The sequence below is a fragment of the Heloderma suspectum genome, chromosome W (assembly GCF_057233095.1).
Source record: "Heloderma suspectum isolate Gila_16-S chromosome W, 16-S_ref, whole genome shotgun sequence".
NCBI lineage: Eukaryota > Metazoa > Chordata > Lepidosauria > Squamata > Helodermatidae > Heloderma > Heloderma suspectum.
Genome location: NC_139475.1, coordinates 59,040,942 through 59,059,398, shown reverse-complemented (window position 1 = coordinate 59,059,398; position 18,457 = coordinate 59,040,942). Strand labels below are relative to the sequence as shown.

Below are 18,457 nucleotides of genomic sequence, written 5' to 3'. Positions count from 1 at the left end.
TGCAAAACCTCAGGCCTGGGGTGCAAAACCTCAGGCCTGGGGTGCAAAACCTCAGGCCTGGGGTGCAAAACCAGCCCTCTGGGGTTCCCCAGACAGCAATACCCCCTTTCCCCCAAGCACAGATCATTTAGTGATTTCCCACCTTTTGTGAATGTTTTTTCCCCATTCTAAAAGGTTGAAATACTTCTGCTAAAGATTAGTTTGATTTGATGTGTGGTGTAGTCTTTAGTGTTGGACTGGGACTCCAGTTCAATCCAGGTTGAAGTCCCCACTCAGCCATGAAGCTCACTGGATGACTTTGGGCCAGTCCCTGACTCTCAGCCTAACCGGCCTCACACGGTTGTTGTGAGGATAAAATGGAGAGGATTATGTAAGCTGTCTTGGGCTCCTTGGAGGGAGAAGGCAGGATATAAATGTAATATTATTAATAACCATACCACAACAAGGAAATGCCGGGCTGTCCCCAACTGAGTTGACAACTATTCTTTCCGATGAGGGTGCTAATTGTGCTATGCCTGTTCACCCCAGATAGTCCGTCTTTGCAACAGCCTTTACACCAAGATGCAGAAACTGAGCCGGGGGCCACATCCTGCCTGCCTGGTTTCCCCAGAAGGCCACCCCGCCCCCCAACCACCAATGGTTGGGTGTTTTCCCGTATTTTGTGCATTTCCCTCCCAGCCCATTCTGAAAGGTTGAAATGCCTCTCAAGACTTAGTTACTGGCTGCAAGAGCTTTCCACTACAATATACTGGTATTTTGGCCCTGTCCCCTTTTGCTTTTGCCTTGCCCACTACTGGAATGCAGCCCCCCCCCCCCCCGAGCTTCTCCGAAATGGCATTTGGCCCTCGGAGTGAAAGAGGCTCTGCACTCCTGTTTTAAGCTTACAGGGGAAAAACGCCACAAATTCAGGAAATTCAGAAGACCCTGGAATCGCAACAGGCTGGTGACATTATGTGGCTGATTCATGAAAAGCAGAGGATAGCATTCCTGAGGGACAGGAACTAAAGTGGAAGCACCTCAAGAGGCAGCACCCTCCTGCCACTTACCTTGGTTGGGCAACCTCTTCCCCTAGCTCAAACCGTGGGATAGGTTGCTGCCACACCTTTGCTTTTTACTAGCTGCACCCCTGAATGGTAGGGGGATGAAGCCCTACCAGCCATTACCGCCCCGTTCAGGCTTATGGTCAAATGAGTCCAAAGAGCAGTCTCCGTGTCATGCCCCTTCAGCTGGCAAGCTCTGACAGGTTGCTATGTGTAACCCAGCTTTCCCCAACCTCCAGAATTTTGGACTACAACTCCCAGCAACCCTGACCATTAGCCATGCTGGCTGGGGCTGATGGGAATCGAAGTCCAAAATATTTGGAAGGCACCAGGGGAGGGAAGGCAGGTGTAAGCCTTCTTGCAACACTCAAGTGGTTTGGGATGTCCCCCAACATCTTCTCCCTGCTGGTTGTGTTAAGACTTTTAAACAGTTGGTTGCCCTAACTTCACCAGCCAAACCAAGCATCCTCCAGTAGTGGAGGTAGGGGAAACATATCAGTCCTAAAGGCCCATCAGGGAAAAGAGCCAAAAATTCCTGTAAGACCTCCTATGGGAATCAGATATATCCTACACAGTTTGATAGTTGGGGGGAACTGCAAGGGGGTGGGTGGAGTCTGTCACAATGGAGGCAGTAAATGCAACATAGCCACCTTGGTTTTTTAATTTAAAATATTTTTTGGCTACTCTCAGAAAGGTTATCAAGACAGCATAAAAGACAGGTCTTTTGTGGCTACCTTAACCAGTTTGAGGGCTAGAACTATTTTAACTGCTGCATTTCAATCAGGTTGCATGGTGCAGTTGCAGTGTTGTGCTTTGTTTGCTTCTGCTTTTATAATATTGCGGTTCAGTGTTTTCATTATTTTATTCTGCTGTGTTGCATTGAACTCAGCCTTGGCAGAAGGTGGTTTACAAGAAGGTAATTAATTTGATTTAACACCTCCCCCCAGGGAACAGGAACTAACTACTTCAGGCACCATTTGTTGCTAATACCATGCTCTGCTAAACAGGAAGCAAAGAACTAAGAGGCAGAAGCCACAAGAAGGAAGCTTCTAATTAAAGGCACAGTAGCCTTTTTAAAAGCCTGTAGCTCAGCTTTCCCCAAGCTGGTGCCCTTTTGACTACAAATGTTGGCTGGCAGTTGCCACGAGTTGTCACATCAACAGGGGACCAGGTTGAGGAAGGTGAGCGCACACACGCATGCACACACACAGAGCACCACAGTTGGTGTGGAGAGGAGCAGTGCGCCGGTTTCCAATATTTTAATCAGTCGCTACATCTTACCATTCATAATTATAAAAGAATAAGAATCCATAAAAATATTTTCTTTTCATAATACGCACTTAAAGATACTTGGGCAAGTCCTTTGTGGTTCGTGTTGTTTTTACGCAAGTCGAAGTTTCTTCTTGCTTTAAATTTCACCCCATCTCAGAGGAGGAAACGGGGGGGGGGGGGGAGGAACGTGAAGAAGCAGGCAGGGAATTTTTCCCCTGAAGTTGAAATCATAGCGACTTCCACCTCCGCCCCCCAAGACCGCAGTTCATGCTGACCAGGTAAAATCTAAAGCAAAGTTCACCCCAACCTGGCACTCTCCAGAAGGGCTGGACTAACAACACCCATCACCTCCAGCTTGGGGATGATGGGATTTGTGGTCCAACACCTCCAGAGGGTGCTGAAGGTTGGGGAAGGTTTGTCTAAAGGAGTGGGAAGGGCAGGAGAGAGGAGAACAGACAAGCACACATCGGTGGGGATAGGACAGGCAAAGAAATACAGTCGCTGACCTGCAGAGAACTGAAGCGACGAACGCTGATGTTTCAAGGTCGTTCCTGAAACGTCAGGGCGCAGAGGCAGCAAGGAACGAGGGTTGTGGGACAGGGGAAGGACACAGTACGGAGAAGAGGGGGGAATGGGTAGGGATCAATGTTTGCGTAAATAACCTTGCAATGCAAAAAAATACACACAAAACCACACACAGCCACCGTTCAGATGCTACTGCAGTTTGCCCAGAGGCCAGCATTGGGCTGCTAGCCCCTTCCAAAATGACAATGCCCAAGGACAAAAAAGTGGTGGGGGGACCCAAACATCAGCAGCCCTTGCTTCAAAATGGGCCCACTCGGCAGTCCTCCAGTTCCTGGCTTCTTAGAACATCACAGTGAGGAAGCAACAGCAGCAGGTACATGCCAGACATCTCACACTACTTGTTCACTCCACCCCACTCATTTTTTTGGCCACTAGGGGCTGATCTAGCTCCAAACTCAGGAAAAAGATCTCTCACAAGGGCGGGGAGAGCACACGTGCGCACAAGAGAGATGCACAGAGAACTGCAGCCAGGAGAGAGAGAGAGGGGTGGAGAGGGATGGGAGGTGCCCATCTTTTATTCCCAGCACAAAGAAAGTAGCACCAAAACATGGGGGCAAGGGAGATAAGAGAAAGCCTAAGAGAGACTAGGGAAACCAGGGTGAGAGACTGGGGAAACCAGGGTCAGAGCTGTGCCATCCAGAAAGAGGGGGCTGCCTCTGCTCTCCTTGTCAATTTGGGACGACATGAGAGACAGAGACAGACAGGGCAACTTGTGCTCTGGGTTTGCAGGCTGCAGAGGGGGGAAAAAAATAAGGAAGAGGCAGCAGGAGCAGAGGTGTGAGCCATCAGCATCCACAATGGTTTGCGGGCAGGCGGAGGTCTGCCCCCTCAGAGGTATTCTTGAAGAAAATGCAGCAGCGTGATTTCGTAGTGCTCCCCGGACTCGGGGCATCGAATACTGTGTCGCTCGTTGGGGTAGATCTGCATGCAACAAGGGGGAAGGAGGGAAAGAGGAGGAGACAGATCAGAAGGTTGATGCCCTCCACAATGCAAACCTCCCCTTCCGGATCTCAAAATAGCCATGACCAAAGCAAGTTTCCCCAATTGCTCTACAGCAGATGTGCACAACCCACAGCTCACAGGCAGCCAGTGGCTGTGAGTTGGGCAGACCCCACCCACTTTTCGTGGAAGCCCAGCCAGGCTGTGGGGAAAGACCAGAGAAAGAAGGGCCACAGAAAGACCAGAGAAAGGAGGCTTTCTTCAATGGTAAGCAAGGAAACCCCATTCTTATCTCTGATCAGTGATGGGAGGTAAGAGCAATTTAAAAACATTTAAACATTAAAACGCCCAGCCTTTTTAATGTCAAATGTCCAGCTAGGTGCATGTGTGGCCCCTGGTCCCCCACCACATCCTAGATGGGGCCCTTGGGGCCAAAAGTCTTGCACACTCCTGCCGTACAGCCACGACTCAGCAGCAGATACAGTAAAAGGCTCAGAATGCCATTTCTGAAATAATCTTTTTAAAAGCACGTTTCTAGCTCCTAATCATTTATTTTAATTGAAATATTTATATCCCCCTGTTCAAAGTACTTCTAAAGTGGCAAATAAGGGAGAGAAGCAGCTATTATAGCTTATGGCTGTAAAGACATAATTTAACAGCGTCCAAAGTCTCACAAGTCAGAGGTGAATGAGGAAGAGGTCAATGAGAAAAGTTGGGGAAGGGGGTTTCAGTATTTCCACACACACACCCTTCTCCCACCCTATGATTATCAAAACTGAAAAAGACAAGAACAGTAGGAACCAAATAAATCAGACTCGGTATGCGAGTCTGTCTATGTTACAGAATCAAGCATTCTCAATACAGAATATGAAAAAGCATTCATATACTACTTGTTCATCCCACCCTTCCTCCCAGAAGTCGAGGGAGGGCATACATGGTTCCCCCCTCCAACTTATCCACACATCAACCTTGTGAGGTGGAGTTAGGCTCAGAGACAGTGGCTGCCTCAAGGTTTCCCTATGAGCTTCAGGACTAAACTGGGATAAGAATCTGGTCTAGTCCAATGTGCTAAGACCACACCAACTCTCTTAATTTTTCTCCCAGAGTATGTACAGCCCCATGGATATCTCAGTTAGTAAGAAAAATGTTATTAGCCTCCACTGCCCTTCCTTGTCATCACCACCCAGCACACGAGAAAGATGCAAAAGGGAAGGGCTGTGCCAACCTCACTCCCACTGCCTTCACCTACCTGTAGCTGATAAGGTTTCCCAGCCCTGATTAGCTGGGAGATCAGGAAATTGGTGTGGAAAAAGTGCACATTTTCATCCAGAAACCCATGGAGGATCAGCAAGCGGTTAGGCCTGGGAGGGAGACAGGAAAGGGCGTGACTGTGAGAGCCTCCAGGGAGGCCTGGTCTGGTCAGACATAAGCGACCAGCGACTTAGGGAGACAAGATGAAAGTAAGCGGGATTGAAGAGCACCCATTAAAAGTCACAGCCCGGCACAGACAACAGGAAACAAAGGGGGCTCGTTTCAGCATCCTGAAGGAATGATCAAGCTCCTTCAGCATGGTATTTTTCCAAACAGAGTTTCTGAAAGTTATCAAGGGTACTGAAAGGATTTCAGTACTTACTGAAAGGATAGGTCACTCCAGACAAGGTCCCCCTGAAAGGCAGACGTCCATCACTCTTGCTCTCCCCCTGTGATGTGCAGCCACAGAGAAGTTCTGAGTGCATTCGAGGGTGCACTCTTAGTTCATGTAGGGCAGGGACGGGGAACGTCCCATGGACATTCCCTAACTGACCTGCAGAGGCTTGGGCTCCTTTCTACAGGCCTCACCTCCTCCGCTCCCCAAACCCTTTCTCCAGACCACTGCCTGGAAGCTACCGGGCATTTGGGGAGGAGATAGAGAGAGGCACCCCACTGTCATTGTGGATCTGTAACCAGGAAAGCCGACACACAATGAAGACGGGTCCCTGGCTGTTCCAGTGGTTTATGAACAAACTCTGTTTTCAGTTAATTTCTCTGGTGCACAGCCTTCTTTGCACCGCTTATAAGTGTAGTTAAAAAAAGCTACTGTATAGACATGCTCATCACACCCATTCAAAATTGAAGAACTTTATAAAGCACTATCACGTCCCACCCAGGGACAAAAAAGTTGATGACCTAAAGATTTGAAAAACTGGATGATGAAAAACTAAAGTGAGGGTTGCTGCTTTTACAATGGTAAACCCTAAGCTTCTCTTAAGTAATAACTTGGCAAATTTTAAATAATCTCATTAATCTGATGCTGGTAATGATCAAAGCTATCAATTAAGTGGGGTATTCCATAACACAAGGGAGGGGAACCTCTGGCTGGCGGAGGTTCCCCAACTGGCCCGTGGATCATCCTTGGATTCCTCCAGAGGGCGGAGCTTCCAAGCCCCGCCCCCTGGAGGAATCACCACCATTATTCTGATCGGAAACAACAGCAGGGCTGTTGTGAGGAGGAGCAGCTGCTCTTCCAAGGACTGGTCTAGTCTGTTCACTTAGTACATGCCAACCCAATGGGGACACCGGAGACATTCTCAGCGCCACCCCAAGTCCCTTTCTCCACGCTGAGAAGAACAGAAAGGGAAAACTGATGTCACCTGGCTGGCGGAGGGCCTGGTGGGGGGCAATTTGCCCCCTCCTCACCTAAAACCGATGCCCCGCCCCTGCCGCAACTTGTTGTAAAAGGAGAAAAAAACAAGTGGTCTCAAAATGATGATCCAAAGCATCCCCTCATACATAGTGTAAATAGTGTTCCATCTAGTTCTGAATTGGCATGGCTTAGTGGTCAGAATGGCACGACCGTTTCTGAAAGTATCTGAAGTAGCATCGCCGAGAAAGGTCATCTACATCAATGGCTCAAGCACTGGCTTTCCCAGCCTGGCTATCTTTGTAAGGTGAAATGCTTAGGGGCTGAACCTAGGACCTTCTCTGCAAGCAAAGCACAGGGTGGTCTAACAGTCAGAGTAAGCAATACTGAGCTAGCTGAGCCAGTGGCTGGACTCAATTTAAGGCAGCTCCCTCAATCGTCCCTTTATTCAGAATGATGAGGACTAAAACCTTTGGGGAAGGGCCATAGCTGTTGGTATGCAGAAGGTTCAATTCCCAGCATCTTCAGGCAGGGCTGGGAAAGACCCTTGTCTGAAACCCCTGGAGAGTCCCTGCTAGTAGTCAGTGTAAACAATTCCAGGCTAGATGGACCAAGGCTTTGATTCCACATATGGCTGCTACCTATACCAACAAGGGAGAGGGCCTTCTCAGCAGTGGCCCTGCAACTGCAGAATGCTCTCCCCATTGAGGTACGTCTGCCACCCACATTGTCCTCTTTACAGCACCTGGCAAAGACTGCCCTCTACTTCCAGGCATTTGACAGCATATGATGGGGCATTTCAGTGTTTTTATCAGGTCCTGGTAGCTTTATTGTTAATTGTTTTCCACTTGTTTTTAAACAATTTTCAATTCTTGAATGTTAAAGGTTTTATATGCTGAGAGCATTGGCTACTGGACAGTACAGAAAAGTAAGACATGAACGTTCCTATACCTCTACGTCAGCCTTCCCCCGGATTCAAAAGATACTTACTCGTTGGGGAGTTTCTCTACATGGAGCGCCACTGAGCCTGCTTCATAGCCGAGCTGGTTGTTTTCTGGGACATCCATGTACCGTTCTGTGTATCCAGTATCATATGCCATCCAGACCGTGACGGGGGCCCCAGCAATAGCAACCTGAGGAATTGAAGACAAGCACAGAAGAAGGCCACAGTTATGCTCAGCTCAAGGTATGCTCCATGTTTGTTTGTTTTCAGTGCACTAAGAACAGCTGAATTCTGTAACTGGTATAAGTTATGCCAGTGGTCTCCAAAGTGGGGGGAGCACAAGATGAGTTCAATAAGAGTTCGAGTTCGTTCTGTTTGTTTCCCGTACTCTGGGCATTAGTACATAGACATAGAAGACCCTGTGCTTCATGGTCTGGCTTTCTTCCTACATGTGTCTGGAGACTATTATTGGGTGCTATCAGAGCTGTTCTCTCCGCTGCAGTGCATGCGCTTATGTCCATTGTTACCCCCAACATTACATCTCCCTTCCCCGTAGGATTCAGTTTAAAGCCCTCCTGATGCAGTTCTTCACGCTGTGGCCAAACACATCCTTCCCAGCCCTTGTGAGGTGCAACCCATCCCTTGCCAACCGCCCATCTTCCAGGAAGCATAGCCCGTGGTCCCAGAATCCAAATCTCTCACGTCGGCAGATTTAATGGAGACTGAGTGATTACACTGATCACCAGTGGGAGAAGCTGCCAAGCTCCAGCAGATGGATGGGAAGCTGGAGCATCCAGCTGTGTGGACAACGTTTCTCTTTGTTTTTCCCAAACCCAGTAAGAGGGTGACTAGGTCCCTCCCGATGGTCTTGAATTCGTTGTCTCTGCTATGTGATTTACATGGGGGTGGGCTTCCATTGCCAGCATCTTTGGTTTAGAGCAGCGGTCCCCAACCTTTTTGGCACCAGGGACCGGCTTTGTGGAAGACAATTTTTCCACGGACCGGGGGGGATGGTCTGGGGATGATTCAAGTGCATTACATTTATTACTTTGCAGTAATAGGCTACGTAAAGATTTATGTAGCCTATTACTTGAAGAACAGGGACGCAAATGGCATCCGCTATGCGGATGCCATTTGTGTCCCAGCAGCTGGAGCTGGCCAGCAGCTGCCTGATCACTTAGCAGCCTCCCGCTGCTCCTACGAGCTGCCATTGTGTGCAATGACATCGGCAGCAGCAGGATGGGAGGGGAGCCAAAGGGGAAGCTCCGTGGCATTTCTCTCTCCGCTCCTATCCTGCCTCTGCCACGGCCACCGAGAGTAACTGCGCCAGTCTCTGCCAGGCACAGCAGAGGAAGGCGCAGTTGCCTGCTCTCGGCCGCAGCACCGAGCAGCTGCCTTCCTGCTAAAGGAGAGGAGGAAGGAGATGAACCCTTCCCACTCTCCTGTCACAGAATGAAACCGAGAAGGAAGCGGGCACTTTCCTCTCAGCTTCCATCCTGCCGAAGGAGAGCGGGAAGGGTTAACAGCCCCGGCCAAGCAGCGGGGACTCTGTGCAGGGTGTGGGCCTGGTGCCCAGGGCTCCGACGCAGGCAGGAGCCCACACAAGCATGCCTTTCTCCTCCTTCCAAGGAGGCCTTTCCTCTCCTTGCAAGTTGACAGTGGTGCCCTCGCTCAACGTGTGCCCAGTTAAATGGATTCACAGATTACATTATCTAGTTTTAACTAAACTACCCTCACAAAATGGACAAGTGGCTTAAAAAGTTTCCTGCAAAGAAACTGCAGATTGAATATAATACTAATAATGTGAGCACAAGTGAGCAACAAGAAAATGGCAGAGCTGACACTTCTCCTACTCCTAGTACAAGCTCTTCGTCAGCCACATTACGAGGTAAAAAAACTTGGAAACTGAATTTTCTAACTTGTTTAAAAATCTTCTAAACAAAGAGTTTCAGTGGGTTTTGTACCCGTTCGTTAAAAATGTAAAAATGCAACACCTTCCGATCAGTTTGCAAGAACAACTGATTGACATCAGGGAAGATGGAAATTTACTAGCTGAATTTCAACAAAAACCTTTGCTGGGATTGAAAATGGGATTGAAAAATGAGTATCGTGATTTAGCAAGCACAGCCAACGATGCACTTCATCCATTTGGATCTACATATCTTTGTGAGGTGTCTTTTTCAGCTATGACAGCCATTAAAACCAAGTCTCGAAAAACACTGAACTTGGAACCAGACCTTCGAATCGCTGTATCACAAAGTGGTAAACCAAGATTTTCAAAAGTAATGACGCATATTCAATCACACTGCTCTCACTAAAAAATATTAATAATAATAATTTTTTAAGTGGGAGCAAAAAGGGGTTTTGTACCGTTAATGAATGAAATTTAAAAATATTTTTAAAATATTGCTTATTTCATCTTATCTCATCCTTTTTAATTTTTATTTCTTGTGTATGTTTTATAATGTACACAATGTGTTAGTGCAGCAATACATGTATATAATTTATAAATAAATATACATATATTGAGTGTGTGTGCTCAAAATGTTTTCGCTGATGGGGTGCACAATCAAAAATGTTTGGAGACCGCTGAGTTATGCTAATAATATTTGCATATCATTTGCATAATATATTCTGCGTGCCCAACGCAAGACACACATTTTTTAAAAGCTGCATGCAGCGTTGAAGTCCAAACAACGTTTTCCATGGGAAATTTGTTAGCATTTTAGTCTTTTAGCTCTGTTGTTTTAAATCTGCTATTGCATTTTAAATCTCTGGACTGCTGCTAGGTTTTACTCTAGTTGTACTTTTATACTGTAATTTTAAGCTTTTCTATTTTATATTGTATTTTAAGCTGTATTTTGTGGTTTTAATTTTTGTGAACCGCCCAGAGAGCTTCAGCTATTGGGTGGTATAGAAATGGAATGAATGAATGAATGAATGAATGAATAAGCGTATCCAGCTCCACATCTGGTTCAAGCAAACCTCTGCATCCATAAGGACTAGAAACTTTGTTCCCCCTTTTAAATAAATACCAATGTTCACATGAAGATGAATTCTGCACCCACTGTTTTCTGTATGGAATTGCATGGTGTTGGCTCCAGATTTCGGGAGGGGAGGGGTCCTGGGGCAACAAGCCCTAAGTGGGGGCCACTGCTTGCTGGAAATAATGGAAGATGCAGTCCAACAACAGGTTGGGGTCTACCTAAAAGCAAAAAGCCTCAACCCCACCATGCTCAACACCAGATATATAAAGAAGCAATAGTCCCTCTTATACAAACTCCACACAACTCTGTGAGCACTGTGAGCCTTCCCTGTCCTCAAAGCCTTGGTTGTGGAAGGGTCCAGGGACCACAACAACATGTAGAGAGAGTTTACTTGAAGCAAATGTTCTTGGAGCAGCAGAAAGGGTCCAGTTCAAACACGGGCATGGATTTCTTTATTTTTTTTAAACTGAGTGACATTTTCTAAATGGGTCGCCAAAAATGTCAAGCTTTGAGCAAGACCTACTTGGCTGATTCCCCAGTAGCGTTAGGAGCAGATTTTCATTTCAAGTATTACATTTCTATGCTGCCCAATAGCCAAAGTTCTCTGGGAGGTTCACAACATGATAAAACAGAAATTAAAACCTTTCACATTCAATCCTTGAAACATGTTAAAAGCAATTAACAATAGAACAACCAAGGCCCAATAAAAAACTAAAAAAAAGCTCCATCATATGCCATGAAATGCCTGGGAGTAGATGAAAGTCTTAACCTTGCACTGAAAAGATGCTGATGCTGGTGCCAGGCAGGCCTCACTGGGAAGAGTTCCACAATTGGGGTGCCACCACTGAGTAGACCCTCTCCCTTTTTGCCATCCTCTGAGACTCCCTTGGAGGAGGCACTCAGAGGAGGTCCCCAGATGTTGTTCATAGTGTGCCGGTAGGTTCATACTAGGAGAGGTGTTCCATCTGGTATTGTGGTCCTGAGCCATGTAAGACTTTATGGGACAAAACCAGCACCGTGAATTGGGCTCAGAAACATACAGGCAGCCAGTGCAAGCAGGCCAGAATTGGTGTTAAATGTTCAGACCTTGTGGTTCCAGATGACCTGGATTTGAGTCTCCCTCACTCATCATTCAGCCAATGGCAAATTATTTTTCAGCAATCTCAAGATACCAGCTTGCAAAATGGGCACAAGAGCTTTGCAACTGCACAGAGGTGTAATGGAGGCAGGCACCGAAAACGCCTTGACATTTTCATGGTGCTGTATGGACTGAAGCAAACCCTAAATGTACCTTGAAGACATGAGGCTTACAGATAAGCCCCATGAGGGAGAGGAAGCCTCCGTAAGACCAGCCATGGATGGCGACACGGCTGAGGTCGATGAACCCGTATTTCTCTGCTACATAATGTAAACCTTCCACCTGGTCCTCAATCTCTACCTGGCCCTGAAAGGAGACAGCAAAAAAAAAAAAGGCTCATTTGAGTTACTTTCTCTACACCTAGTCCAGTTTTCCCCTAGGGATCATGGTGCTGTGTATTTGTGAGAGGGAGTTTCCTCCCCATGGACACAAGATATACAAACATAAAATACTGCATATGCAAACATATTTTGTATATACAAAATATACAAACACAATTCAAACAAAATCCAAGCCTGCTCACCCCATCATCAATTCCCTCTAATGGTGAACTCAGGTGGTGAATGCCCACAGAAATGGAGCCAAAATCCGCCCCCCGGAACAAAAAGAGGAAGCGGTCTGCTTGAGGGAACCCTTAGGTTTGCAGAAGTACAAAAATGCTTTAACGGAAAGAAAACAACTATGGGGGCAACCTCTTAGAGGGCAACCTCCACGCGCCAAATAGTTCGGCAGTGCAGTGCCCTGGCCAAGCTCCTTCCAACCTCCCGCACTTTCCCATTTTTCTTTCCCATCTGACTACTCACTTGGGCTCTTGACATTTTTACCAAGCACCTACCCACACCCGTCATCCACAGCCAGCATGGCAATGCAGACAACTAGCCTTTTAGCAGGCTCGTTAAAAAAAAGGGCGAGGGGGCTTTATCAAGCAGACTGAGACAGAGCTCTCCCTCCTCGACCAGCCTCCTCAATTTCCAAGCTGGTCAGGGGGGAAGGGGCTTCCACGGAAACCAGACAGACTGATGTAGAAGGCACAAAAAGATCCATCTGTCCTCCACCAGCCTGCTCACTCGCCTACATGGAATTCCCAATAGTCTATTGTCAACAGATCCAGATTCCACATGGGTGGTGCAGCAATTATATGGATTTGTTGCGGGGGGGGAGGGGTTGTTACGAATGAGGGGGGCAGTTATTGCACAAAGGGAGTGGTTATTACCACATTCTGGATATGTAAACAGAAGCATGTGCCACAACCAGAACTTACCATTTGGTTCTTAAGAGCCCCCTCAAACTTAAGGCCTCTCTGGCATGACCCCCGACCATCAATCACCACCACAGCATAGCCGAGGGAAGCCAGCGTGTTGAGCCGCAGATACTTGATGCCTTTAAAGGAGTTATTCACTAACTGGACCTAATGAGGCGGGGAGAGCGGGGAAAGGAAAATAATCACAGCCATATACGGACGTTCTCCTCCACCCCTAGCCACTCCACCACCAGCATCTCCCAGTGAGTGGCATGCGACCACCCCCTTTCCATCTCACCCAGGAGAGAAGATCCACTCCTCCTTCCACCATCACTCGCAACACGTTTTAAGAATATAAGAGGTGCCCTGCTGGATCAGATCTCTCAGCCCCTTTCCCAACCTCGGGTCCCCAGATATTGTTGGACTACAAGTTCCACCATCCCCTGCCAGCCTGGCCAATGGTCAAGGGCGATGGGAGCTATACTCCAACTTTGCCTGGGGATCCACAGTTGGGAAAGGCTGACCTATTTATAGTCCAGCATTCTGTTTCCATAGTGCCTGTGGGAAGCCCACAAGCAGGACATGAGTGCAACAGCATCCTCCCACCCATGTTCCCCAGCAAATGGTGTACATAGGCATAATGCCCTGATGCTGGAGGTAGCATGTGGCCATCAGGACTAGTAGCCATTGATAGCCTTCTCCTCCAGGACTCTGTCCAACCCCCTTTTGAAGCCATCCAGATTGGTGGTCATCATTACATCTTGTGGTAGCAAATTCCATAGTTTCACTCTGCGCTGTGTGAAAAAGGACTTCCTTTGATCTGTCCTGAACCTCCCACCAATCAGCTTCATAGGATGACGCCACTGGGTTCTAGTATTATGAGGGAGAAAGACTTCTCCCCATCCACTTTCTCCAAGCCATGCATTGTTTTATAGACTTCTAACGTGTTCCCTGTCAACCCACCCCCAGATCATCAGGCTGCCAGAACTGAGCAATTTAGCTGGAGCTGCTCCTTGCTCAAGAGCAGACTGAGGGGCCAAGCCTTGGTCAGCAGCCTTCCCCAACCTGGGGCCCTCAAGATGTTTGGGACTACAACTTCCACCAGCCCCAGCCAGCATGGCCAACAGTCAAGGATTAAGAGAGTTGTCCAAAACATCTGGAGGTCACCATGCTGGGGAAAGCTGCAGGAGCAGATGTCTTTTAGGCTGTAAACTTGCAGGCAAGGACAATGTTGTTTTAAAAACCTTGTGCAGCCCTTAATGCATTTTAGGTGTTTTAAAGAAGTAACAACCAGCAGCTGTTATTATTTATAAATACTGGTGGTAAGCCACTTTGGGCAGCTTTAAGCTGGAAAAAGAGAAGTCCTTAAGAGAAGCCCTAAAGCATAGAGTGTGAATGCCACACACATGCATAGCATCACAGCCTGATCCAGTTGGACTGTCTCCCCACCTGCAAGGATGAGAGGGTGAAGCAGGGCCATGACATCAGCCCAGCTGAAGACTAGTTCCTTTCTTCCCTGCCTATCCCTTTTTCCTTGTGTGTCATGTTTTGTTTTGTTTTTTAGATTGTAAGCCTGTGGGCAAGGACTGTCTCTTGTTTACTGTTTGGTTGTAAGCCGCTCTAAGAGCCTTTTTGGGCTGAGGAGTGGGATAAAAAAAATACTTTCAATCAATCAATCAATCAATCAATCAATCATACAAGTACATTTGCCAGGGAGCCAGGATCGGCAACATCTCCCTGTGAGGCATGAGCACTAAGCAGTAAACCTCTGTAGTGTGCAAATGGCCCTCAGCAAACCACCAACTCCATCTGCCCCCCCCCACTTTACGCTTCAGTTCCACCACGTATGTCAAAACAGGATGCATCGTAAACCCAGCCAACTTGCAAAAGCAAAAGTTATTTAATCACACAGCAAAAAGAGATGGGGTAATCCAGTCTTGTAAACAACCTGGAAGAGTTACTAGAGCAGGGGTCCCAAATCTTTTTGGGTCAATGAGCACATCTGGATTCCTGAGAGAATGTCATGGGAGCTCTCACAAAATGGCTGCCATGTGGGGGAAGCTTGCCCACTCATAAAATGGTTGTCATGGTAGGCATGGCCAGTCACAAAATTGCTATTTCCCAGAATGCAAACAGGTGAGGATAAAAGAAAAATAACTTGCCCAAGAATCTAAGTACAAGGCAGAGACAGGTCTGAGTTCCAAAACCAATCCTTTGAACTCAAATAAAGATGGTTCTGGAAGGCAGCACTTTGCTTCACAGCATGCCAGCCCCCCAGTTAAAAAAAAAAAATCTTTAAAAATAAAGTAAAAATCAGGAGACAGGGAGCTGGTAGGTGTCAAGAGAAGTGTCTGCAGGCAGGCTGGATGCCTCTTAAAAAGCTAATTAAAACAAAGCCTTTTAACAAGCAAATTGGAACCAATCCATTCCTCCTTTGCCAGACTGCTCGACTTCCATGCTGGTCATGGCAGAAGGGGCTGTCTTTTCTTTGTAGCCAGCATGGAAACCAAGTGGAGTGGTAGAGGAAGGACAGAGATCTGCCCCTCCACCAGCCTGCTCACTCACACACATAGAATTCCTGCTCGCCTATGGCAACCAGGCAAATTGTTAAATACAATGCTGGGTTAAGTCAGCCAGGGCAAGTTTCTCGACTCCAGCGCAACAGCTCCCCTACCTGAGGCCCTCCGTAGATGAAGAGTACAGTGGGATGCTTCTTCCCTGGTTGGAGGTCATGAGGTTTGTAAACCATCCCATACAGCTCAACATCTGACTGGGTGCAGAAGTGAAAGATCTCTGGGGGGATGTAATCAGCAGGGCAGCCTGGAAAAAAGTCAAAAGGGGAAAAAGCCACTCTGGGGATCATTGTGAAATACATCAACCACCAATGAAAATGCCCATTGTCATGGGGCATTGCCATGCCCATTTGCTTGCATAAATGGCCTACCAAAAGAAAAAAGAAAAAGCAGGCCCATGTCTCCTTTGCAGAAGTGACAAACCATAGTTCTGCAACAGTGCAAACCATGGGTTGTTTTGCCAGGATACAGAGCTGGCAAGCAAGAGGGGTAAAAAAAAGAAAAAGCCAGCTGCTCTACATGGCAGTACTATATCACCGCACAGGCATTTGGGATACAGGGAGAGTGCGGCCAAAGGAGGAGGAAAACAAACAACCAGGGATTGAGAAAACAAACTATGGTTTGTTCGATCATCTGCCAGACAAACCCCGGGTAGGGCAACAAACCATAGATTAAATAAACTATGAGTTAGCATTATGTGCAAACCAGGCCTAAATATTAACTTGGGGCAGGAGGGGAGAGGGGAAGAAACAAGGCCAAGAAGGAAGGTGTGTAATGTATGCAAGAATTGGTCAAGCCAATTTAGGTCAAAAGACTGACAGATCAGCATACTTCTGGTAGGGATGGATGAGAATTCTTTCTATTTGTTTTGGATACGAATTTTTCAAAACTTGCACATTTCTTCATATTTGGGATGGAAAGAACTTAAGATCTAAAAAAAATGAATGAAGAAAGCAAAACAGACAGATTCATCCATCCATCTCTAATTTCTGGTTTGTGTCATCATCACATGCATACACCTGTAAGTCCCTTCTGTTCCATTTCCCCATTATAGAATCATAGAATAGTAGGGTTGGAAGGGGCCTACAAGGCCATCGAGCCCAACGCCCTGCTCGTTGCAGGACTCCAAGTCAGAGCACCCCTGACAGATGGCTGTCCAGCCTCGTGTTGAATGCCTCCAATGTGGGAGAGCCCACCGCCTCCCTGGGGAATCGGTACCATTGTCGTATTGCTCTAACAGTCAGGACGTTTTCCCTGATGTTCAGATGGAATCTGGCTTCCTGTAACTTGAGCCCATGATTCCGTGTCCTGCACTCTGGGATGACCAAGAAGAGATCCTGCCCTTCCTCTCTGGGACGACCTTTCAAGTCCTTGAAGAGCGCTATCCTATCTCCCCTCAGTCTTCTCTTCTCAAGGCTGAGCATGCCCAGTTCTTTCAGTCTCTCCTCATAGGGCTTTGTTTCCAGTCCTCTGATCATCTTTGTTGCCCTCCTCTGAACCCTCTCCAGCTTGTCTGCATCCTTCTTAAAGTGTGGTGCCCAGAACTCGACACAGTACTCCAGATGAGGCCTAACCAGTGCTGAGTAGAGGGGAACTAGTAATTCCCGGGATTTGGAAGCGATGCTTCTATGAATGCAGCCCAAAAGAGCATTTGCCTTTTTTGCAGCCACATCACATTGTTGGCTCATATTCAGCTTGTGATCGACAACAATTCCAAGATCCTTCTCGCTTGTAGTGTTGTTGAGCCACGTATCCCCCATCTTGTAACTGTGCATTTGGTTTCTTTTTCCTAGGTGCAGAACTTGGCATTGATCCCCATAAAATTCCATTCTGTTGTTTTCTGCCCAGCACTCCAGTCTATCCAGATCACTTTGAATTTTGTTTCTGTCTTCCAAAGTATTAGCTATCCCGCCCAATGTTGTGTCATCTGCAAATTTGATCAGCATTCCCTGCACCTCCTCTTCCAAGTCATTAATAAAAATGTTGAAGAGCACTGGGCCCAGGACTGTGTACATTATTGTTTAAATCCACACAGACATCGCATTTGAATACGTTTTTCTAAGCACGTTCTCTCACAATAAAAATTATTTCGATATGCCTTTTGAGGCGAGAAGTGCATCTGATCATCTGGAAAGTGTGGAAGCTGGCAGATAACTCAGTTCTGGAATCCGCAAAGATGCCCTCAAGCATCCCTGCTTATATCGTGGGTTTTAAGCCAGTTTGAAACTCTCTGAGAGCCATAACTTAAGGGACCCCTTGAGAGGGATTCACAACACTTAAAATTGGGCTTGGGCAACTGGCTTTCAACGTGGCCTCAGGGAAAGTTAAAGAGCCAGGAAGCAAAGAGAGACAGAGATCTACTCACTGGCCGCTTCCATCACGCTGGCCCAAAATTTGGGCTGCTTGTGGAGGGGGTCTTCATCGGGGCCGCTGAGCTTGTAAACGTGGACGCAGGGAGGGGTTCTAACACTGCTGTAATGGCTGATGAACATGTCGAAGTTCTGTGGGAAGGCAAAGAGGATTGACAAGGGTTGGGGTGGACACAGCCTGAACCCATGAGAACCCAACCGATCTTAACATTTCTTCCTCCCCACTGCATACTGTCAAATCATCCCCTTGCTGCACTAATTTTGCTATTGGGATGTTGCCTTTGCCCCCTACAGAAACTAAGCTTAAGTAAATGCAATTATACTTGCATCTATTTATTTTCCTGTTGGCTTATCCTCCCTCCTTCCCTGTTTGTCTTCTCCTCTATACAAAATGTAGACTGCAAGCTCCTCAAGATGAGAACCTTCCTTTTTGATTACATCAGGGGTGGGGAACCTATTTTCAGCTCAAGGGCTAAATTCCAATCCAGAAAAGGTCTTGGGGGCCACATCCCATCTGTGGGCATGTCCAAACGCAAAGTGGGTGGTGCCAAACGATTCTTACCCATTTTAAGCCTACTCAGAAGTAAGTAGGACCCGCCTCTACAATCTACTCAGAAGCAAGTATAAGCAGCATCTCTACCCACAAGCAAATGGGGCAAGGCTCTGCAAGATCAGCAGAAGCAGGCAGGACTCAATCACCCAGCAGCACTTTCAAATAGTACCCCAAATACCAAGCCTCTGCACGTCTACT

The 18,457-nt window shown here is 47.2% G+C and overlaps 1 protein-coding gene across 3 annotated transcripts in view; it reads right to left on the bottom strand.

Moving 5' to 3' along the window:
- Positions 1-2,288: 2,288 nt before the first annotated feature.
- Positions 2,289-18,457, bottom strand: part of LOC146334061 (dipeptidyl peptidase 9-like) — a 71,528-nt gene continuing 55,359 nt past the window's right edge. For all 3 annotated transcript variants that reach the window (XM_084825362.1, XM_084825363.1, XM_084825361.1), the window contains exons 15-21: positions 17,703-17,838; positions 15,439-15,584; positions 12,786-12,932; positions 11,678-11,830; positions 7,447-7,589; positions 5,086-5,197; positions 2,289-3,818 (exon numbers count right to left, since the gene is read on the bottom strand). In XM_084825362.1, the coding sequence (XP_084681488.1) occupies positions 3,726-3,818; positions 5,086-5,197; positions 7,447-7,589; positions 11,678-11,830; positions 12,786-12,932; positions 15,439-15,584; positions 17,703-17,838 (930 nt within the window). In that variant the 3' untranslated portion in view covers positions 2,289-3,725. The remainder of the gene's footprint in view (positions 3,819-5,085; positions 5,198-7,446; positions 7,590-11,677; positions 11,831-12,785; positions 12,933-15,438; positions 15,585-17,702; positions 17,839-18,457) is intronic.